Source organism: Cervus canadensis, chromosome 1, assembly GCF_019320065.1.
Source record: "Cervus canadensis isolate Bull #8, Minnesota chromosome 1, ASM1932006v1, whole genome shotgun sequence".
In the NCBI taxonomy this organism is placed as follows: Eukaryota; Metazoa; Chordata; class Mammalia; order Artiodactyla; family Cervidae; genus Cervus; species Cervus canadensis.
In genome coordinates this window covers 35,850,144-35,873,647 of record NC_057386.1, presented here as the reverse complement: position 1 = coordinate 35,873,647, position 23,504 = coordinate 35,850,144, and the positions used below count along the sequence as shown (strand labels likewise).

The 23,504-nt window shown below is 57.1% G+C and overlaps 1 protein-coding gene across 3 annotated transcripts in view; it reads right to left on the bottom strand.

Moving 5' to 3' along the window:
- Positions 1-21,519, bottom strand: part of ATP2A3 (ATPase sarcoplasmic/endoplasmic reticulum Ca2+ transporting 3) — a 34,416-nt gene extending 12,897 nt beyond the window's left edge. For all 3 annotated transcript variants that reach the window (XM_043477711.1, XM_043477696.1, XM_043477703.1), the window contains exons 1-14: positions 21,237-21,519; positions 11,301-11,318; positions 10,974-11,056; positions 9,098-9,202; positions 8,776-8,914; positions 8,438-8,518; positions 8,098-8,183; positions 5,883-6,347; positions 4,963-5,051; positions 4,688-4,790; positions 3,490-3,621; positions 2,988-3,113; positions 1,341-1,559; positions 839-1,174 (exon numbers count right to left, since the gene is read on the bottom strand). In XM_043477711.1, coding sequence (XP_043333646.1) covers positions 839-1,174; positions 1,341-1,559; positions 2,988-3,113; positions 3,490-3,621; positions 4,688-4,790; positions 4,963-5,051; positions 5,883-6,347; positions 8,098-8,183; positions 8,438-8,518; positions 8,776-8,914; positions 9,098-9,202; positions 10,974-11,056; positions 11,301-11,318; positions 21,237-21,354 — 2,100 coding nt within the window. In that variant the 5' untranslated portion in view covers positions 21,355-21,519. The remainder of the gene's footprint in view (positions 1-838; positions 1,175-1,340; positions 1,560-2,987; positions 3,114-3,489; positions 3,622-4,687; positions 4,791-4,962; positions 5,052-5,882; positions 6,348-8,097; positions 8,184-8,437; positions 8,519-8,775; positions 8,915-9,097; positions 9,203-10,973; positions 11,057-11,300; positions 11,319-21,236) is intronic.
- Positions 21,520-23,504: the final 1,985 nt, after the last annotated feature.

Below are 23,504 nucleotides of genomic sequence, written 5' to 3'. Positions count from 1 at the left end.
CAAGTCAAGATTGGTGCCCAGATCATTATCAGGTCAAGACTGAGCCATATATAAGGATTGAGGTCAATGTAAAGGACTGGGACAGGCTGGAGGTCAAGATTATAAACTGAGGTCAAGACAGGGGGGAGTGAGATCAAGGTTAAGAATAAGATCAGTGTTGATGAAAAGGTCAGCAATCAAGAATGAGACAGAACAAAAACTGAGACCAAACCAAGTGTTCATCCAGAGGTGAAGGGGTGAAGAGACTGGTATTACACAGTGTAATGCCACTGAAAAAGAAGCGAAAAAGCATGGTACTGAATCCCTCAGCAACATGGATAAACCGCAAAGCAAAAAAGCCAGACACAAACAGCAAATGCTGTATGATCCCACTCATGTGAAAATCCACGAGAGGCAAAATAATCCAAGATGAAAAAAAAAAAATCAGAGCAGAGATTGCGAGTTGTGGCTGGGGGCCGGATGGAGAGGGTTCATAAAGGGACCTCATGGGTTGATGGTAAAGTTCCCTCTCCTGTGCAAGGGCAAAGTGTACTGATGTCTACAACTGAGTCTGAAGCATTAAGAAAAGATGGATTAAAGATGGGTAGACAGGTATGTGATAAAGCAAATAAACCTATACTATTTATAGACTCTAGATGGCAGATATTTACAGGCATTCACTATAAAAATCATTTCAATTTCTCTCTGGGCTTGAAGTTTTTTGAAATAAGATGTTGGGAAAAATAAGAATGAAGCAGAGGCAGGGGTTGGCCAGTTGCTCTTTCTAAGCCCTGTGGTCAGTGCTTCCCACCATATCCCAGCCCGTCACCTCCTCCAGGCTTCCAGCTTGTGGCCTCACCATGGCAGTGATCTCATTAAAGGACTGCAGGTTCTCCACAATGCGGGACTTGTGGGCGGGCTCCACCCGGGCAAAGCAGCGGGCCGTGCGGCAGGAGTGGCGCTGCTGCTCGGGGCTGAGGTCATCGAATTCGCGGCCCGTGTAGGCCTTGCCCCCCACGTCCTCTGTGTCCTCGAAGATGCCAAGCCGGCGGCAGATGGCCACGGCTGTGGCTTTGTTGTCCCCTGTGATCATGACCACACGGATGCCTGCCTGGTGGCAGCGTGCGATGCAGGCAGCCACCTCGGGCCTCGGAGGGTCCAGCATGCCCACGCAGCCCACGAAGGTCAGGTCCGTCTGTAGGGAGGGGGGAGATGCCAGCGGGGCCTGGACCCATCCTCAACCTGCCATCTGCCCAGCGCCGCAGGCGGACACATGGGCCTGGGGCCCCAACACCCACCTCCTACTGCACACCCACCTCGTGCTGCAGGTGGACACACAGCCCTGGGGTCCCAGCACCCACCTCGTACTGCACAAACTTGCTGCAGTCATCCAGTTGCATGTCCTCCTTCCTCGGGGGCATGTCCCGGGTGGCCAGTGCCAAGCAGCGCAGCGTGTCCAAACCTGAGCCCCAATCCTTGACCGTGGCCAGGATCTGCTCCCTGGAGGTGGTGTCCAGGGGTACTGTGCGGCTCCCCACACGGACCGAGCTGCAGCGCTCAATCACACTCTCAGGAGCCCCCTGCAGCAGCGGGACAGGGGAGGAGACAACTGGGTCAGTCGGGAACCCTCCCCTCCCTCCTGCTTAACTGTGAGTTGAGGCCTAAATCACAGGTAAGTAAGGTCACCCAAGGAGACACACAATAAGGGACATGACAGAATCCATCTTTAAGAAGGTTGGAGCAGGAACCAAGTGGGCCCCACAGTGAGAGAGGCCAGAGGGTAGGGGGCGCTCACATAGAGTGTGATGCCATGTGAAGCCCCCAGCAGAACATCCCCCCACCCTGGCAATTAGCTTGAAGCTAAGAAGGCCTGACACAGCATTTTGAAGGACGGGGTGGGAATGGCACCCTCCTGCAGACCCCACTGCCTTGCCAGGCTGGTGCTCCCATGATTCCAATTCTGTAGGGTGCTCTGCATCAGGAAGTGGGCTGAGCCCTGCTCGGGGACCGGAAACAGAGCCCGGCTGAGGGTGTGGGGGATGTGGCTCTGGCGGGTGGTCGTGGGGTGCCACGCTTCTCACTGGCCTTGGGGTCTCACCCTGGACCTCGTCCCAGGCCTGGAAAGAACCTCTGAATCCTCCATCAGTGCCTCCACCCTCTCCCCAAAAGGTGTCCCAAACACTAGGGGGTTTTGTTTGTTTTTTGTGGCCAAGTCACAGGGCATGCGGGATCCTAGCTCCTCGACCAGGAATGGAATCTGAACCTCCTGCAGTGAAAGTGCAGAGTCTCAACCACTGGAATGTCACGGAAGTCCCTTGATATATATACATACATGCATGCATACACACACACACACACACATATACATATATATATATATATATGGTCAAACACTAGGTATTTTAAGAAGCCCAAACTCCCAATACAGAAGCTTTTTGTTTTAAAAAAGGTTAAAATCCCCCACTGCAGGTTTTAAAGCAGATTTTAAAGATTTTGCTTTAATCTGACTCCTACTTCAGATTCAATATCAGTGACAGGAAGGACTATGGACAAGAGTCTGGATGGAGCTGGTTCCTTTTCTCCTTAGGACTGCTTCCAAGACACAAAGCACCAAGTCTGGACACCAACCACTTCAACAGTCCCCATCAGGAGCAAAAGGGCTCCTGACACAGTCCAGCCTGACCCACTATTCAGACGGGGACCCAAGGCCCACGTGGCAGCACGGTGACCCCGAGGTCATGTGGCAAGGCAGTGCCTCTCAGATCAGACCTGGGACCACAGGCAGGCCTCAGCATCTGGCCCGGGTTGTACCTGCCCCACACCTGGGCCCCCTTCCCAGTTCCCCGTGGCAGGCTGACCACCCTCATTCTGGAGTTATCACTTTGCCGAGGGTCTCCCACCTCCCCCAGTGTCCCGTGACTGCAGGCTCTGGCTCGTCAGAGGACTGGAGAGCAGGCCCCCGGGGACCCCAGGTGTGCAGAGGCCCCAGGCCGGTCGGGCAGGCCCACCTTCACAAACATTTTGCTGCCCTGGGCCGCCAGGCCAGGGCGGGTGGGCGTGCAGTACACTGACATGGACTTCCGGTCTCGGGAGAACTCCAGGGTGAACTCCTTCTGCATCAGCTGCTTGATGACCTGCGGGGCCCGGGCGGGTCAAGGCTTGAGGGGCAGGGCCAGGGATTCTGGCTGCTTCCTCACCAGCTGCTCGGCCCCGTGAAGAGCCTCTTGCTCCCTGCACGGTGGTGAATCTATCCTCCTCTAACCCTGACATTCAAGGCCTCCGTCTCCCTCTCCAGCCCCAGAAATGCCCCAGAGTTGCCATTTCCTGACCAGGCTGGGTAATTTCTGACTCCAAGTCCTTGCCCACACTCAGCTGTTCTTCTCTTTTCTCCCTAGACCAGTCTTACTAGGTAGGCATCTGAGGTCCTTCCTCCTCCCAGAACCCTCCCAGGACTCCCTTCCCCTCTCTCCCTTCTCCTGATGCCCCAGAAGCCCCAGCCACATTGCTCACCGCATTGCAGGCGCCAGCTCGCTCCACCCGGGAGAGAGCCTGCAGGTCCGTGTCAAAAACATTCATCTTCTCCACCAGGCAGGTCAGGGCTGTCTCCGTGGCTTCTCCCACCTTTTCATACACACCCTTGGTCTGGGGAGCCCAGGTACAGGGAGTGAGGGCCGGGGCGACCCCTGGCCTCACCTCCCACTCACTCCCTGACCCTTGGAGCTCCCAGGCCCTGCTCCTTCCTTCCCCGTTCTCTCCTTGAGGCCTCATATGCCCCTGCCTCCACCACTCTTCACAGGCTTACCACGGCCAGGGCCTGCCCAGGTCACTGCTCCCTCCCTCTTGAGCTCCATGCCCACTCACACAGTTGCTGCCTGTTGGGACTTGGTTCCCTTCGGACCCTCAGTCTACCTTTCCATCTCTCTATACGTGCACTCCAGTGACTGTTCCAGCCAAAATGCAGCTAGAAGCTACCTGAGCTCCTCTCCCTCTTTCACCTAACCGGTCACCAAGTCCCAGGATCTTGGCTCCAAACTCTCTCCAACCCATGCCTTCTCCCCTCTTCCTGAAGCCCCAGCCAGGACTCAGCTGACATTTCTCGGGCCTGGGTGACCACACAGGGCTCCCTGGACCCGGTCTTGCCCAGTCTGTTCTGTCCTCCACACTGAGACCTAGGCGATCGTCTGTGAATGTAGATCTGACCATATCACCCTCCTGCTCTAAACCCTTTGCTGTCTGTTTGCTGCCCTCAGCTGGGCATCAGACTGACTTGGTCTGGCCAAGTGCCCCCACTCAGGGGCGAAGAGCCTCCCACGTGCACCGTGCTTCTGCTCCAGCCACAAGGAAGAGCGTTCACTGCCTAGATCACATCAGGTTACAGTGGCCTGTGGGCCGTTTCTGGGCTGTGCCTTTTGCTTTAAACACTTCCTATTGTTTGTCCCCCAAACCTCTTCTCCCAGGCATCCCTGGCCTTTCTACCTTTTACATTACAGTCCCCCACAGCCCAAGAGCCCCAGAGCAGGTTCTGAAGCCAAACTGAGGAAGGAGGAGGGGGGGCAGTGTGGAGTGGAAGAGAATGGCAGTGTTCCTGGGGTGTGGCACTCCCAAGGGGCAGGGACCTCCAGTCCTGGGAGCTTGGATACTCTGGGAGAAAGGTCTGTTCTGAGTGCCTGGATACTAGGGAAGTCACTGAAAGTGGGTAGGGGCCCACCTCGTTGTAGTCCAGCGCTGAATCATTGCACAGGGCACAGATGGTCGCCAGCTCCACCAGCCCATCAAACTGCCCGCAGCGCACTCGCCGCTCTCCCTGACGCCTGTGGAGCCAGAGCGGTCAGAACTGGGTTCTTGGCCCCGCCCCTGGGCGATGCCCAGTATGTTGGCCCCGCCCCCAGGAGGCCTCACCAATGACAACTCTCAACAGTTGTCCTACGTAGCCCCGCCCACCCGTAAACCCCGCCCACCTGTGCCCCTTCGCCGAGCACTCACACTTCGCCCTCCGGGGCATACGTGGTGCCTGAGATGGTGAACTCGTGCAAACGGCAGGTACCCGCTCCGGCCTCAGCTACCACGAACATCTGGGGGGCACAAGGGTGTGCTCATGTGTTTTTCAAACCCTTGTTTCAGAATCCCTGGTAGTACTGATCAAATGAAGTCCTACTAGGGATTCTAGCAGATCAGGAGCTGCTGGGCAGCAAAGTGAGCTGGTGCCCTGGTCCCTGCGGCAGCCTCTGGTGCGCTTTTGTGGGGGACTAAGGTCTCAGACACAGAGCGTGGGTTTCCAGGGTTTTATGGGAGCAGGGGTGGGAGAGGAGTGATCAGGGGGCCTGGGAGAATGGCAAACCCACAGCCTTCAGCATCACCCCACCCACTCCTCTACCCCCAGAGACCTGCTGGAGTCTCAGCCAGACTCCCTGGAGCATGTGGGCAGCAGCCCAGGATCTAGGATCGAGCGCCAGGGAATGAATAATTCCTGCCTGGGTCCTTCCCAGGTCACCGGAGCTGGTGTATCGGGTGACAGGCACTGACCACAGAGCGTCACGGTGGAGCAGGATAAAACCTGGGTCCAGGCCCGGCTTGGCTCGGATGCCCAGGCTGTGCTTGACCCTCCCCTATGTCCTTTATGGTCACCTGGCAGGGCTTGCACACCCAAACTTCAGATGAGGAAACTGAGGTTCGCAGATGGCCTGCGAGGCCTGCCAGGACCCTACAGAGTGACACATGTGTCCAAATGATGCATGTCCAGCCAGGCTTTGCTGCTCTGCCCCAGGAAAACCTGGATCTGCTTCCCACCATGGGGCAGCGCACATGTTCTCTCCTCCATCTCTGGAGTTGGGGAGTGGCCCAGAGAGGTAGCCCAGCCTGCCAAGCATCACACAGCAACACCCAAGCTGGCTGCAGCCACTCACCCGGCAGACCGACATCTGATTGGTGGTGAGCGTGCCCGTCTTGTCTGAGCAGATCACCGAGGTGCAGCCCAGGGTCTCCACAGAGGGCAGACTCCGCACAATGGCGTTCTTACGGGCCATGCGCCGCGTGCCCAGTGCTAGGCAAGTAGTGATGACAGCCGGGAGCCCCTCGGGAATGGCAGCCACAGCCAGGGCCACAGCGATTTTGAAGTAGTAGACAGCACCTCGAAGCCAGGAGCCGCCGTGGGCGGGATCGGCAAAGTGACCGATGTTAATGACCCACACGGCCATGCAGATCACGGAGATGGCGCGAGACAGCTGCCGCCCAAACTCGTCCAGCTTCTGCTGCAGGGGCGTCCGCTCTGGCTCCACGGCGGCCATCTGACTGCGGATCTTACCCAGCTCCGTGTGCAGGCCCGTGGCCACTGCCACACCCACCGCCTTGCCCGATGCAATGTTGGTGCCCTGGCCGAGAGAGGGATGAGCAAAGGGGCTGGTTGGCACCTCAGCAGGGGCCCAGGACCCCTGGCCCCTTCAGGCTGGGATTTGGGCTCTCTTCCCGCTCCTTGGCTTTCTCTTTCTCCAAGTCACTTAGTGCTCCCAGACATATGCAGCTATGTCATCTGGAGTTATGACTGTCTTCGCCTTGATAGTGTCAGCTCTATGAAGGCAGGGACTTGGTCTGGTGCCACATTCCCAGTGCCAGGATGGGGTCTGGCACAGAGGCAGCAACAGCTGATACTGACAGAACAGCACAGCACCAACCCATTAAAATGAGGTTCATACCCAACCAAGACAGCCACACAGGGGTGCTGCTGTGATCTCAGGTAAACAGTTTTAAACAGTATTTACTGAAGAATCCAGAAAATCTGTGCTTAAGCCCATCCATCCTGAAGGCCCCAGTAAGATCCCCAAGCCCTGATGCAAGGGCTGGCCAGCATGAGCCTCTGTGTCCCTTGCTGTAAAATGGTCCAGCAGAGGTGAGAGACACAGCTATTAAGGGGAGGCTCATAACTCATCCCCTTCAGATGGGTGCCCCGTGCCAAGGCTGGAGAGGTAGGTGCTGGCAGCCTTGGTATTTCTTCTGCCCTGAGCCATGCAACTCCTGCCCCCACATACCGGCCCCTCTGCTAAGGAAGGGCTTCCCAGGCACTAGTGGTAAAGAATCTGCTTGCAATGCAGAAGGCCCAGGTTTGACTCCTGGATGAGAAAATGGCACCCCACTCCAGTATTCTTGCCTGGGAGATCCCATGGACAGAGGAGCCTGGCGGGCTACAGTCCAGGGGGTCACAAAGAGTCAGACACGACTGAGCGACTAAACACGCATGCACTGCCAAGGAAACGGCCTGCAGTTAGCCAGAGCACCCTCCTTAGGAAGTCTCCTGTGATGGGTGCTGATGCCTGAGTGTGCCCCTTGGTGTCCCCTCCCCACCCAAAGCAGCTTATCCAAAGCTTCCGGGCACCTTGGCAGGGCGCTCCCCTCAAGCAGAGCTGCGGGTGAATATTACTTTCTCCCTTTCTGTTCACTTCTGGGGACACCTTATAACTTAGCGCCCAGGGCCACTGCCAGTTGGCTTGACCCCTCTTTGTGGCCTCTGTGCTCGGCTTCAGGCTGTTGCTAGGCAGCCCATGAGCATCACTGGTTAGGTCTCCCTGGGGCCACAGGGGCTGATCCTTTCCCCCAGAGCTGAACCCCATCACTCTCCCTGAGCAGACACTCTCCCTGGTGTCTTGTCTTAGGGATCAGTTTTCTTATCTGAGAAACGAATGGTTCCTGACATCCTCCACCATTTTGGCAATGGGCCTCTCTCTCGAGGACTCCGTTGAGTGACTATACACAAGCTCTGCCCCTCTCCACCTTAAAGCAGGATAAGCCTAGCAGGCAGGAGAAAAACTCTGGGGTCAGATGGCTGAGTCCACATCCCAGCTCTGCCGCTCACTGGCTGTGTGACCTTGGGAAACTTACTTAACCTCTCTGTGCCTGTTTCCTTGCTGGAAAATGCAGACAAGTGTACTCAATTCAAAGATGATGTGAGTATAAAATAAATTAATACAGGTAAAGGTCTTAGAACAGGGCCAAGCACACAGCCTCCAGTAAACACAGCTATTATTATGACTAGAAATGTCCATGTATTCTCAATGATCGTGAGGTTCTTTCCCACAGGGCTTTAACTGATTCATCTAAATGTTATTATTTTTATTATAAGGCACTTACAGAAAACAGCATGTTCTTCTTGTCCTGGTTGACAGCTCTGGGGTCCGGGATGGCGTCCGTGTGCTTGGTCACAGACACAGATTCACCTGGATATGGAATCAGAAATGAGTAGCCTGGGACTTCCCTGGTGGTCCAGTGACTGAGACTCCACACTCCCCTTTGCCGGGTGCCTGGGTTCAGTCCCTGGTCGGGGTACTAGATCCCACATGCCGCAACTAAAGATCAAAATCACAACTAAGACCTGGTGTAGACAAATACACACATACATAAATAAATATTTTAAAAAAGAAACAAGAAGCCCCGTGTGAAGTCCTCCCATCCCCTGGCCTCTGGGCCTCACCGGTCAGGATGGACTGGTCCACTCTCAGCGTGGTGGACTTGATGTCGATGAGACGGAGGTCGGCAGGCACTTTGTCTCCCACTGTGGAGGGAGAATGGCTTGGCTGAGTGTGGCTCTGGGTACCCCTTCCCAGGAAAGCCAGCAGGGCTCCCGGAAGCCAAGGCCCGGGCTGGGAGGCAGGGTGAGCTGTCCCCTGGCTTACAGTCCCCTTATCCATCCGATGGGGTTCTGGCTAAAGAGCTGTAGAGGGATCCAACAGCCCCCCTCTACAACATACAGTCAGAAAGAGAAGGGTGGGCTCATTAGCATCTCATAATGCAAGAATACCCCCGAAGCACCTGCCACTTCCACGATGTCTCCAGGGACGATGTCCCGGGCACGGATGCGTTGCACACCCTTGCGGTCCGCGCGTATCACCTTGCCCATCTCAGGTTCATACTCCTTGAGGGCCTCGATGGCACTCTCTGCGTTGCGTTCCTGCAGAGGCAGGAAGGCTGTCTATCCCTGCTGGCCCTAGCAGGCCACCCCCTTGGAAGAACACCCCTTGGGGCCTGGGATGGATCTGGAAGCAGAAGGACCTGCAGGGTTCCAGGACCAGGTGAAGGTGACACCGAGCAGCTGGGAGACCCCAGGACGCAGCCCCACCCCTGAGTCTCCCACCTGCCACACGCCCACGATCGCATTGGCCACAAGGATCAGCATGATGACCAGGGGCTCCACGAAGGCTGTCGTGGTCTCCTCGCCCTCCTCAAACCAGGCCAGGACCTGTTGGGATCAGAGCTGGTGAGTGGCAGCTATGCCATGGGCCAGGGTCTGCCTGCCATTTCCTGTGTACACTGGGTCTGTCTGCTCCCGTTTGGGAGGAAGTACCCCTGGGGAGCCCTGGACTTGGAGAGGTCTGCTCTCAGAAGGCCTTGGCTTGGTCACTACTCCCTCCAGGTAGTGACCACCACAGCCCACGTCCCACGCCACCCACTCTCAGGGTTGTGGGGCCACAGTTGGCCTGACTGTGGTTCTCCAAGTGTGGGGCCCAGACCAGCAGCAGCATCACCTGGGAACCTGTTAGAAATGCAAATTCCTGGGGTCCATCCCAGACCTACTGAGTCAGAAACTCTGGGGTGGACTGCAGCAGTCTGTTTGAAGCAGCCCAGGTGATCCTGCTGCAAATTCAGGTTCATGGCCCTTTGGTCAGAGGACCACGGTCAGAGGACCAGCCAGAGCCCAGGCCTGGAGGCAGGAGACCTGGTTCCAGTCTGTTCCCACCTCATGGCCCAAGTGGGTACTTGTCATCTTCTCCAGGCCTCCATGTGTCCATCTGTTCTAAGGAGGCGGTACCAGAACCCTTTTGGCTTGGCTGTATTGGGCACCGGCCTGGATAGACTTTTCTAGTAGGAGTCCTCAATTTCCAAAGGACAGTGAGTGTCCAGGATGGTCAGACTTTGTGGGCTGGGCCCCTGCCGGCTGGAGGGCAGGGCTGGGAGCAGGAGTCACACCACCCTCTGGACTCCATTCCCTGCATGACCCTTGGGTCTCTGCTGCTCAGCCACCAGTGCCCCCCTCCCCACCACTCCACCGTGGGCCCATGGCCCTGCGGGTCCAGAAGGAGCCTAGGCATGGCGCATGGGGGGCAGCAATGGGGAGCAGCAGCCAGGAGGCAGCTGCGGGAGGTTGAGGTCCAACGTCTCTCTGAGGAGCGATGGAAGGTATTGCATACGCTCTCACCCCGGGGGATTCACCCCCCACAATCGGCAATATCCGTAGACATGACTATCACAACCATGGGGTGCTAATGGCACCTGGTGGGCAGAGGCCAGCGATGCTGGTAAACACTCTACAGTACACAGGACGGCCCCTGACACAGAGAATTGTCTGGTCCAAGAAGCCAATGGTGTTGTTGCTGAGAAACCCTGCACTAAGGCAGGGAGGGGTGGGGTCAGGTGTGCTTTTGCAAGCTCACTCTGAAAGCCAGGGTGGAAGAGGGGCTGGAGGGGACAGATGAGAGCCGGGAGTCCACTGTGGGGGCTGCTAGAATTTGGGCAAGGGCAGGGGCTGGGCAAAGAACTGATGCTTTCAAACTGTGGTGCTAGAGAAGACTCTTGAGAGTCCTTTGGACTGCAAGGAGATCAAACCAGTCAATCCTAAAGGAAATGCTGAAGCTGAAGTTCCAATACTTTGGCCACCTGATTGGAAGAGCCAACTCATTGGAAAAGACCCTGATGCTGGGAAAAATTGAGGACAGGAGAATGGGGTCACAGAGGATGAGATGGTTAGATGGTATCACCAACCCAATGGACATAAATTTGAGCAAACTCTGGGAGATATTATTGAAGGACAGGGAAGCCTGGCATGCTGCAGTTCATGGGGTCACAAAGAGTCAGACACAACTGAGCAACTGAACAACAAAGGGGATTCACAGGGGCCCAGGGATGCCCACCGCCGAGAGGACAGCCTGTGGCTCAGAGCCTGGGCCTCTGAGCACTGCCTGGACCTGCTCCCCGGCCCAGGCTGCCTGATGCCGTGGGAAAGGGCTACTTACGAAGGAGACCAGGGCGGCCAGCAGCAGGATTCGAACCAGGAGGTCCTCGAACTGTTCCAGCACGAGCTCCCACAGGGACTTCCCTGCGAACGGGAGCACCGCATGAGGGCTGGGCTCCTGACCGACCACGTCCATGCGGAGCTGCGGTGGCCCACTCCCTCCCTCCCATTTGAATGGGGAGAATCCGAGGCCCTGAGAGGCACAGAGGGGCAACGCTGGGGACTCAGCCAGGCCCCACCCGCCTGGGAGGGGAGGACACCGCCTGACGGTGACTGGCCCGGGGTGTCATCTGGTGCCCTTGCAGGCCGCCCTGGCCCCCAGCCTCACCTTCCTCAGTCGGGAGTTCTGCAGGATCCAGGCAGCCACAGGAGCCATGAGGAGACAAGAAATGACTGGGTTACCGAACGGAGTCTGAGCAGTCCCTTCCCTGCGGTGCCCACCAGAACCCCCACGATGGGCAGGACACATTCCCCCCAGGTTTCTGAGGTCACAGAACACGTGGTTTGAGCCCGGATACTTTCACATCCCTCCCCCACCTGACTCTGGTTGAAGATGGCCTGCTGTGACCTGACTCATCCTGGGGCAAGAACTGAGCCAGGGCCCTCCAGACCATCCATGCCAGTTCCTCCTCCATTGCACAGAGGGGAAATTGAGACCTGGAGAAGATGGGAACCCTGAGGTCACACAGGGAGTTGATAGTTCTCAGGGCTCCCTGCACTGCCCTTTCTCAGATGCCCACCCAGTCCTGTTCAATGTCCCCCTACCCACGGTAGGGTGGCCCCTTCGTTCAAATTGAGAAAACTGGCTCAGGCCACCTCTGACACACCTGCTTCTCCAGGACCAAGGGGACAAGGCCCGCAGCACTGCCCACCCCACCCGGGGCTCCCTGGGCACGACCTCAGCAGCCAGCGCCCCGGGATTCAGTTCCGGGAGGCTGACTGTCAGCTTGTCCCCTCCCAGGCCCTCCGCTCCAGCAGGCTCAGAGAGGACCCAGCCAGCCTGCCGAGGCCCAGACCCACAGGATATTTTGAAGAACCATGTCTCCAAACACCACAAGGACCTACTGTCCCCTTACAGGCTCCACTTTCATCTCCTCCAGGTCCTGAAGCCTGGAGTCATGGTCCAGGTCCTCCTGGACCTCCAGGTCCTCCACCTGAAGCCATGTTACAGGTAGAGCTGGCTGCCCCAGTAGCTGAGTCTGGGAATCTTCCCAACAGCCTAAAGGGGAGGTGGGTGGGGATGCCGATCCTGTCTTGCAGGTGCAAGAACTGAGGTCCAGAGTGGATGCGTGGCTTGAACAAGGTCCACAGCAAGCAAGGGTGTTTGTGGTGTGAGGCTGTCACGGCTAACGCCATGACAGGCAGCCTAGATTAGGAGTAGGCCTGGTTTCCCGGGGTAACATAATTATCAGGCCTCCTGGAGCCAATCAACATATGCCTAGCAAGAAAAAGGGAACCTATCAGGGGAAAGCTGAAAGCCCCACGTTGGGCCAACAAAAATTACCTTGCAACTGTGTAACCAATCCACTTGCGCCAACTACCTGCTGCTTTTTTGACCTAATAAATACCCGAGAGAACTGGGGCTCGGGGCCTTTTCGTCCTCACACACTTGGTGAGGGCGGGAGGCCCTGGCTCGAGTCAGTAATAAATTCCCCTATTGCAAGTTGCATTGTTTCGAGGAGTCTTCTTTCCCGACCGGGGACTCGGACTACAGGCAGAACAGTGGGTCTGTGGGAAGGGGCCCTGGACGGGTTTCTCCCTCCTTCTGCTGATCTCAGGACCTGCCCAGGGCTGTCAGAGGGCTCTCTCAGATCGAGCCTAACTGACCCTGTCTCCTTTTGTCCTGTGCTATTCCCAGGACAGTCCCTAGGCCAGCAGCTTCAGGGTCACCCGGGAGCTTGTTAGCAACGCAGACCCTGAGGCCCCACCCCAGGCTGGCTCTTCCTCCTCCTCACTGACATGGGTCCTTGCCTCTGCCCACCTGCTTCTAGCTTAAGCACCAGCTAGCACTTCTTCCCACGGGCGGCCCCTACCCTGACCACCTGTTTGGAAGGTCTGGGGTCTGCACCTGGCAGCTGAACCATGGGGAGTACTGAGCAGCCCACTGGGCCGCAGGAATCCAGGAGGAAAACATATAACCTAAAAATACACTTTCTAGCATTTTCTCCAAAGTCCTATTTTAGGCAACAGCTGACATTTTCCGTGGAAAATGTAATCTCCAGTGTCCTGCGTTGAGATTAAAATCAAACAGACTTTTTCCTTCTGATCTATTTAGCTAAAGCGAACAGGAAAGGCAGGAGGAGGGCCAGCCCTGGCTTCTGGGCCAATTCTCCAATGGAGCAGGGTCCTTTAGAGGTCATCTCAGCCATGCCCCAGCCTCAGAGCACATGTCTGCTTGGAGTTCCTCAACCCCTCAACCTCTGCAGGTGTCTTTAGGATTCCTGACTTAAGGAAGAGTTTATCTGCAAGTCTCACCTGAACCCCTCCCTCCGTCTACATAGCCCCTCCCTCTGCTGGCGTGTAGCCTCGAGGCCACCTCAGGGCATTTTTTCTGGATAGGGGTGAGGCCTAGGGTTGGGAGACCTGTTCAGGAACATAACAGCTCTAGCGAGTGAAGTTGCTCAGTCGTGTCCGACTCTTGGCGACCCCATGGACTATAGCTTACCAGGCTCCTCCATCCATGGAATTTTCCAGGCAAGAGTGGAAAATTGGAGTGGGTTGCCATTTCCTTCTCCAGGGGATCTTCCCAACCCAGGGATCGAACCTGGGTCTCCCACATTGCAGGCAGACAGTTTACCATCTGAACACCTGGGAAGCAGCCACCAGCTCTGCTCCCCACTGCAAACTGCCCTCCACCTGCTGGTCTCACCGGGTCTCCTCCCTCTCCCCTGCCACCTGACTGTCCCCTTCTGCTGACCCGCAGCCCGATCCAAAGTCCACACTTGGTGGTCGTTATCACGCTATCCCCCCGGGGCTTCTCATTCTCCCCACCGTGTGGACACACAGTAGGACTGCACGTCCCATCTTCCCATTCGAGTTGCAAAAAGAAGGATGTGTGTTAGTTTGGGCTGGAATGTAGAACTGTTGGCGAATGGCACCATCCAGTGGAACTTCCTGCGGTGATGGAAGAGTCCTACAGCCATGCTGTCTGATACGGTAGCCACCAGCCACATGGGGCTATTGAGCACTGGGAATGTAGCTCCTGTGACTAAGTAGCGACATTTTTTTCCTTTATTATTATTTTAAAATATTTAATCATTTCGCTGTGCCAGGCCTTGGTGGCAGCGTGTGGGATCTTCCATCTTCACTGTGGCATGTGGAATCTAGTTCCTTGACAAGGGATCAAACTTGGGCCCCCTGCGTTGGCAGCCGAGTCTTAAGCCATTGGACAGCCAGGAAAGTCCCAGTAGGTATATTTTAAATTAATTTTCATTCATTGAAACTCAAACAGCCACACAAGGCTAGTGGCTGCCCCACTGGACAGCACAGTCTGGAGCTCTCTGACCCTCTGCTCTAGCAACCAGCACCTGTGTGACGGTATCTGCTCTGTGAACCTGAGTCAGAGTCAGGAGACACTCGGCTGCACGGAGGTGTGTGTGCACACTGTGAGCAAGAGATGACCTGGATTGTTTCAAGCCACTGAAATCTGGGGGTTGTAATGCAGGATAACCTGGCCGATCCTGACCGATACCCTCTTCTCCCCAGATCTGGCCTCTACAGGGGTAGAGCAAGGCATCGGCAGGCTCAGTAAGCCATGAGGTCACTGCAGATGCCCCACCCATCCGTGCAGGAGGGCCCGTCCCTGCTCCTGAAATGCACGGGCTTCCAGTCCTGTCTGAGCAGCTGGCTCCCCGGGGGCCCCTGGGCCTCATTTGGAAGATGGAGTACCACCCCCTCCCTGCAGGCTGCTGTGTGAATAAGCATTATTATCATTACTGAGTCACAGTTATTAAGCACCTACTATATATACCAAAGAACTTCCGAGATGGCACTAGTGATAAAGAATCCACTTGCTAATGCCTGAGAGGCAAGAGAGGTGGGTTCGATCTCTGGGTCGGGAAGATCCCCTAAAGAAGGCAATGGCACCCCACTCCAGTATTCCTGCCTGGGAAATTCCATGGACAGAGGAGTCTGGCGGCCTACAGTCCACGGGGCCACAAAGAATCAGACACCGCCGAGCGACTGAGCACTCCTATGCCAAGCAGTGTGCCCCATGCCTACTTCATCTCCAGAGAGGAACGGCAGCGCGGTGTGCACCTAACACGTGAGGAGGTGCTCCACAGACAGGATGATCGCCTCCTCGTGTGCACTGCTCTGGTGCGATTCTCAAACAAGCCAGGAAAGAGGATGTGATTATTACTCCCATTTTACAGAGCAGAAGCGCAGAGAGGCTGAGTGCCTACCTCACGGTCACACAGCTGGGAGTGTCAGGGAAGGGTTTTGAGCTCGGGCAGTCTGGCTCTCGAACCCGTGCTCTGGACCTCTTGCACTCACTCCTAGACTGTCCTGACTTCCCACCCCAGTGGTCCCTGAGCCTCCCCCGGTCAAGATCACCGGAAGGATCATAATCTCCCATGTCCTGACTGTTGGGCTGGAAGCCATCATCAGCTGGCCCTTCCAAGGAGAATGCCCCATCTCTTGATGCCATCCACCAAGCCTCATGGGCCAGGACCATAACAAGAGGTGCCACCCCTCCCAGACTCCCGCTGGGCCAATCCGGGGGTATATGACTCCCCCCAGTATTGCCTGAATCGTTCATATGGTGACCTCTCCTGACCAAACCCTACTCTGCGGAACTCTTGCCAGACTGAATCATTCCCTGTCCACAGATACCCGATGCGGGGCTGGCCTGTAGGGTCCTGGAATGTGATCAGAGAAACTTGGCGGCTTAGAGCAGAGAATCCGGTCCAAGGACTGGAGTTCAAATCCTATTATCTCGGTAGTTCTGTGACCATGGGCAAGTCACTTTAAGCCTGACTGTGCCTCAGTTTCCCTGTCTGGAAAATGAGGATAATAACAGCAACCACCTCATGAGGTTGCATAACATGTATGAAGCACAGCGCATGGTGAATGCTCAGCAAACCTTAGCCATGACAAGTGAACAGAAGTTCCTGTATCCCTAGCACCTGGGACAGCACTTGGCACACAGTGGGCACTCAATAAAATAGAATGAATGAATGACCCTACCCTGCTCACTGATCTTCCATGGCTCTCCTGGGCCTATAAGATAAAGACCAACCTTCAAGACCTTCCTGGACTCACCTGTCCAGAATCACTCTCGTATCTTAGATGGCCAGCCCTCCCTCCACCCGCCAAGCAAGATGCCTCAGGGCTGCCCCTGGTTTTGCCCCGCTCCAAGATTTTGCTTTCAGAGTCCCTTCTGTGCAGGGTACCTCCCCATTTCCTCATCGGAACTTCCAGGAGGGCTTCCTGGAAGAGTCCTTCTCTCGCTGGTCATCAATGTTGCCTCCTGCTCCAGCACCGGCATACCTCTAGGTACTCAGGCAGAGGCTGAGTCATCCCTAAGTCCACCCAGAGCCTCACAGAATTGTTTATTCACTTGCCCCACGGTTCAGCCCTTGGGGCACAGCCCAGAGTCCAGGAGAAGGGAGGTGCAAGGCCAAGACTGCCCCCAAGCTCCACTCACCACCTGCTCCCTTAATTCCCCCCTCTACTCCTTACTCCATTGGAAACTGGTATTTCGGCTTCTAAATGTTGGTTCTAGCCAGGTTCCAGCCGGGTGAGGTGAGTGCTCACCAAGGTCTTCCTTAAAGGTAAATTTGCAGAGCAATTAAACTCTCATTTGCAAAGTCAGGGAGAGGCCTTGCCTGGGCAGACCCCACCCCACCCGCCTGGCCTGTCCCTGGTCTCCAGGCCCCACCTGGAGTGGTCAGTCCTACCTGGCTGACCAGGCCCCAGAGGCGAAGTGTTGGCAAGGCAACTGTGTACCCACGGTACTGTGGGCACACCTGGCCATGCCTCAGAGAGCTGCTGGTACACGGGCTTGGGGTTCTACAGGGGCAGGGCTGGTGCAGAGGGGCGGGGGGGGGGGTGTGTGCCAAGGCTGCCCAACAAAGGTGTGAGAACTAGGGTGAAGCCTGAAGGCTCTTCACACCTGTGAAGCCCCTATAGGGGATCTCAGGGTCGTGTCTCTGCCCTACAGACAACAGTGGGGCCAAGGAAGTGGGTGCCTCAGCTGAGGGCAGGAGATAAGGTCACAGCCAAGTCACCACCCGCAGGAATCTAAATCAAGACCATCCCTCCCACGTGGCGGCCCTGGAGCTCCAGGACCCACTGCACAGATGGGCAGGCTGAGGCCCAGGAAGGCAGGCACCTGCCCCCGTCACAGCCCCTCCACCAGCCCCCTTAAACCAAAACACTGCCCCTTCCCGGCAGAGACCTCCAGGGACCTCACCTGACCCCTACATCTCTGGGCTCTGGGATAAGGGCGCTTTGGGGGGTGATGGCCCAACCCAGTCCTGCCTCCTGCCGAGGCTCACGTCCAGCAGGAATGATAGGCAGCCCATCCATGGACACAAAGAGGGTCAAGGGCTCCTAAATATATACAGTAAAATGCCCAATAGGATTTGCAAGAAGAAAAATGCAAAGGAAGACTGTGAGAGGCCACCTTCTCTCAGATTGGCATCTGATAAGGTAGTGTGTTGGTGGGGTGGTGGGGAAACAGGTAGGCCAACCAGTGCAACTTTATGAAGAACAGTGTGGCAACAGCTGTCAACATGGAAAATACACACTTCCTTGGACCCAGCAATTCCACTTCTAGGAATCTGTCCTTTGGTGATTTTCAGAGTGTGAAATGACATGAGGACAAGGATACGCCTTATGTGTGTGATAACAGAGGCTTCACACAAACCCTAAACCCATGAGAAGCCAAAGGGAAGAAATGCTGGAACGGCCATGTGAAGAAACTCTGCGAAGCCACTAGAAAGCCCAAGGATGCTCCACATGGAACCATCCACAAGAGTGACTGTCACAAGGAGAAGAGGGGCAAAAGGCCCTCAAAATCCACTCCCTTTCACGTAAAAAAAGACCATCGATCACAGACCCAGAGGTGTGTGCGCAAAGGATATCTTGGGAAGGAGACACTAGGGCTGCCGGGAGGGGTTTGTGGGGACAGGGCTGGGGAGCATTTACCCTACACCTTGGGGACTTTTTGCATGTGGCACTGTGTGCCCATTTTTATTCAAAAAATAAGTTGAGGGAATTCCCTGACGGTCCAGTGGTTAGGACTCCACACTCTCACTGCCCAAGGCCTGGGTTCAATCCTTGGTCAGGGAATTAAGATCCCACAAGCCATGGTCAAAAACAAACAAAACAAAAAAATCAGTTGAAAGCTTGTAGAAATCCCCCCTGCACACCCCACCCTGGGTACCTCTGGGACCTGCCGAGAAAGATGGGCTCGCAAGAGGCCAGGAGCCTCCCACTTACTGCCTGGTCGAGGCCTCAGAGGGCATGGCTACATGCCGGGGTGCAGACAGATGGGGGGACAGTGAGGGTGTGGGGGAACAACTCCAGGCACACTCACTGACGGACGCCCCCTCCCCACTCAGAGGACGGGGAGAAGGACCCCACACCCTCCTCTGCCGGCAGAACTTGCGAACTTTAGGACTTAAGCAAATGACTTCCTTGTGGTTTCTAGCACTAACGACTTTGCAGGTGCATAGACTCCTGGGGTGGGGGGGACACTAGTCCCTGGGGTGTCCCCTCCACCGGCAGGTCCTGCCCCGCCCCGCACCCCCCCCGCCCCGGGCTTCTGGCCCAGAGCCACGCCAGGCTCCTCCCCTGCCACAATAAGGGAGGGCTCGGTGTACGCAAACACTCACAAATAACTCTGTGGCACAGGTCCTATCGTAGCCTCACTGACAATGAGCAAATAGAGGCACAGAGAGGCAAAGCAGTTGGTCCAGGATTGCACAGCTATGAAGGGGCAGAGCTAGGGCCTGAAACCCTGTCAGCCTCACTCCATAGGCCGTGTGGGGCGCCCAGGCCTCCTCCTCAGGCCAGGGCTGGGAGGGGAGGAGACCCTGAGGCAGGAAGAGCTCCCTTCTCCTCATCTGAGGACTTCCAGAGCCCTGGAATGCTTCCTGAGGAAAAAGCCCTTGGAGGAGCAGGGGGTGGGGGGGGGGGTTGGTGCAGGGAAAAGGTGAGCAGAAGGTTCCACTAGCTCCTGTCTAGCTGACCCCAGCTCCGAGCACAGGCCCCCAGGGTCCCAGAGTCTGCAGAAACTGTGACCCCCTTGAACTGACAGGGAAAGCGAGACCCAGAGAGGGGCAGGCACCCAGGATTAGCTCCATTTACTAGGTGACCTTAGGTAACCTGTCTAACCTCCTGGTGCCTCAGTTACCCCCTCTGTAAAATGGGGATGACAGCAGTTGTTTTTAGAAAGGAAAGAAGACAAGAGATGAAAAGTGCTAAGACCAGTGCCTGGCACAGAGTAAATACTCAGTGAACATTAGCTTTTATTTTTACTACCATCAAAGCACAGTGGAACTGGAGGAGCCCAGGAATAGCCGCTCCCCAACTTTTCCTACCGCCCTCCCCAAAACGCACATCCACCTCTCTGGACCTACACACTGCCCCGACATCCTTATCCATCACCGGCCAGGGCACCCTAAAATCCTCTCACCTAAACCAGACAACATGGGTGAGAACTAAGGCTCCCTCATCTCAGTCAGCTTCCCCTCTTCAGGGAGACATGGGGGCCAGAAAGGGCCAGAAAGGAGAAGGGTGTTGGCCAGGGTAAGGCAGGGCAACCTCTGTACGGTTCTGGAGAAGGGCTGGGCCTCCAGTTTCCTTTGGGAATCAGGACTCCCCGAGCGGGAGGCCACACAGAGGAGGCGGTGGAACCCCAGCTCTGCTGCCCTGACCGCCCCCCTCAACCCATGAGCTGGGGGACCAGCTCAGCTTGCCCTGCACTCCTCCGGCAAGGACACCCTGCCTGCCAAGTCACTAATGGGGGATATTAAATAATATTTATCTCCCTAGTTCCTCCCACAGCTCAACTAAATATAGCAGCTAATTTTTTTGAAAAAGGATTTCTGCTCCAGAAAGATAATATTTATATAAGAGGTGGTTGTCATAAACCAATACAAAACCCAAAGCTCCCTTTCTGACAGCTCTTTGCAATTTTCAAGCCAGCCCTGGGCAGTGAGACACACCGGCCAGAGAACCTCCCCTCTGGCTGGAGGGGAGCCCTGCCAGGGTGAGTCCCCAAGATCTGAAAGATCTGCACGCTGGGGATGGAGATGACATTTCTCTCTGGACCCCTAGGGACCCCGAGCCCTAGGGGTGGACGAAGGGGGTAAAATCCTGCCTGGAAGTGACTTGGGGAGGGACCTCTGCATATTCCACCTTCCCAGGGCCACGTCTGGACAGTACAGGCACTGGCCAGCGCCTTCGGGCCGGGGGAGAATTCCACATGCCATTGAACACGAGAAAGGATGACACCTTGCTCTCCCAAACAGCAACAGCGCCCAAGGCTCCCTCCAGATCAGAGACAGGGCAGGCGTGGCTCCAGGTCACCCAGGAAGGAAAGGCCTCCCCAAGCAACTCCCACTGCGTGGCCTCGAACCTGCCACCCTGCAGGGAGGTGGGTCTCCCGCCTCAGCAGTTCAAAGCCCCCACCACCGACTCCCGCCAGCCACATCCGCCCGGTGGCAGAAAGAGGAAGACCTGGGGATGGGGGTGGGGGCACCCAAGCTGCCAGCTGACAAGCTGCACCTTCCGGGCGTTTTATTGAGCCCTCGAGGGAGACCCTCGGGGTCAGCTGGGAGGCGGGACCTCAGGGTCTCCGGCTGGTCCCCCTCCAGCTGACCTCGGTGTGCGCACCTGCCGGACTCCGGCGGGCTGCGGCGGCGCGGGGATGCAGCGCGGAGCGGCGACGGAGGTGGGCGAGGACCTGCGGGAGTGGACCGCGACCGGGATGGAGGTGGGAAGCCCCGAAGGGCCGCACAGGTCCCTGGGCCCCGAGGGAGGAGATCGGGGTGGGGGAGCCAGGCGTCCGGTCTCCGAACCCGGAACCCGCACCTCCTTCCCCGGCGAAGGTGCAGCGCGGCCCCGCCGGGAGCCCCAAAAGCGTCTGCAGAGGTTTCCGGAGCCCTCGCTTCCTGCCCGCCCGCCCGCGGGGGCCGATGGCTGGGAGGGGCGAGGACCGCTCCTCGGCCACCGTGCCGGGGTGGGTTCTGGGGGAGGGCCGAGACCGCAGCGCGCGAGGCCCCCGCTGTCCCCGCCTGGTCCGCGCTCTCACCGTTAGGGCCGTAGCGCTCCCGCGCGCAGGTCACCTGCTCCGCGCTCAGGCCGCCCTCGGCCGTCACCGAGAAGCGGCGCAGCACGTCGGCGGCCGGGAGCAGGTGCGCCTCCTCCATGCCGCCCGCCCGGCCGTCTGCGCCGTCGGCACAGTGGGGGCCGCCTCTCCGAGGGGCTACTGCGCGGGGCGCGGGGGGCTCGGTCCCCGACGGGCGCCGCGCCAGGCCATGACCGCGCTGGGACCTTCCCCGACGGCAGTGGCGGCGGCGGCCGGGGCCCCCGCCAGGATGCTGCGCGCCGGGCTCACTCCCCGGGGCGGGGCGGCGCGGGGCCCGCCCCCGCACTCACACCCCTTCCGGCCGCCCTCGGAGCCCTCCGCCCCGCCCCCGCAGCGCCCCGGGGCGCGGAGGCTGGGCCACCCGCCCATTCTGCAGAAGGGGGAACTGAGGCCGCCCACGCGGAACGCGCAGAACTTGGGGGAGCCGAGGGCTCGAGGTCCGGAAAGGCCTCGGCCACTGGCCACAGAGCTCCGGGGTGGGGGTGGGGAACGGGGCAGGGAACTGGGGAGGGCTGCTGAGCTGAGCTGTCTCTGAGCTGCCTTCTCTTGAGCCTTCTTGGGTCCTGGGGGGTTGCAAGATGGGAGACGTCCATAGAGGAGTTTCCTACCCCCTTTCTCGAACTCTGCCAAGTGTGACCGTGGGTCCAGAGGGAACCTAAAAGCCTGTGAATAAGCAAGTCTCCTCCGGAGCTGACGATGTTTCCTTCTTTTGATGTTGCAGTTCAGTTCAGTTCAGTCTCTCAGTCGTGTCTGACTTTGCGACCCCATGGACTGCTGCACGCCCGGCTTCGCTGCCCATCACCAACTCCCAGAGCTTATTCAGACTTTTGATGTTTGTGCTTGCTTTATTGTTGTTCTAAAGTCCAGCGATGAGGTTATCCCTCAGACAACCAGGATAGATAAAGTAAACCAATCTTGTTACCTTTGACTCACACCCTCACCCCAGTAGGAAACGTAACTGCCCGAGGTCTCCCTCCAAAAGTCTGACGGTGTGTGGGGTGTAGGCCTCTGACCAAGACCCCAAGGGAGAGTGACTGTGGCCCAGGGCAGGGGAGGGTTTGGGGGACCCCCATTCCAGTGCTCTCTGAGCTCCAGTCTGTCCAGGGGACCAGGAGGAGGGGCTACAGGTCAGGGAAGCAAATGCAGGAAGGCAGAAATCCCTCACAGCGCCAAAAGGAGGAGGAGAAGAGAGCAATCTGCTCCCACCATCCGCTTGAGAGACCCAGCCCCGACCACCACCACAGCGCCCCCCCCCTAACCACATACCCCCACCACGCTGGCCTGTGCTGCCCAGATTTCTGGGATCCACCTTGGCCGTACAAGGTCAGAGATTTCCGGACTGAGCCCACTTGGCCGGTTGTTCAGACTCCAGACCCCTCATGTCTCTGCAGCCAGAAACCCTTCCGGGCTGCTGCAGCTGTCCACGCTTTCCCGAACATACAATCCCCAGTGTCCAGCCTGCCCAACCCCTGCGTTGCTGCCCCCTACTCAGTGTCCCCCCTGTTCCTGATCTCTTTCTCCCAGAATGGGGCCACGGTGCTCCTCCTCTGTCTCCCCTTTGCCTCGCCTCCTCAAATATAGAGACAATCAGTAAGGACTAGCTGGCAGCAAGGTCCAGCCCTTGGCTGCTTTTGACGGGTCACCCAGACTGTCTCCAGGGGCATCCGCTGGGGCTCAGCCTGCTGCCATTAAGGTAGGGCAATGCTAGTTTTCTGGCCGTGGCTCCTTGCAGCATTTTATTTATTTATTTGTGATATTTTTATTTACTTTTTTGGCTGCGCTGCGTCTTATTTGTTGCTCATGGAATCTTTATTTGCAACATTTGAATTCTTAGCTTCAGCATATGGGATCTAGTTCCCCAACCAGGGGTCGAACTCCTCTACATCGGGAGTGCAGAATCTTAGCCACTGGACTGCCAGGAAAGTCCCACAGCTTGACAGTTTACATCCCAAGTCTAGTATTCCCTGTGTTTCTCCCTTTCTTCCTCCACCTCTGCAGTCCATAGAGACAGCCCTACCTGTATCTCTAAGTTGTCAGGGAAAATGTTAGCCAGGACTCCGTGGGGACAGAGCCCTACAGCTCTTCACTAGAGACCACTCCCAGGGACTTGAAGCCCTGGTCACAAAAGCAGCTGGCAGTCCCTCCCCTCCCACACTTACACATCCTAGGGTCTGACTCCCCTTTGTCAACTGCAGGGACCTTAACACGGAG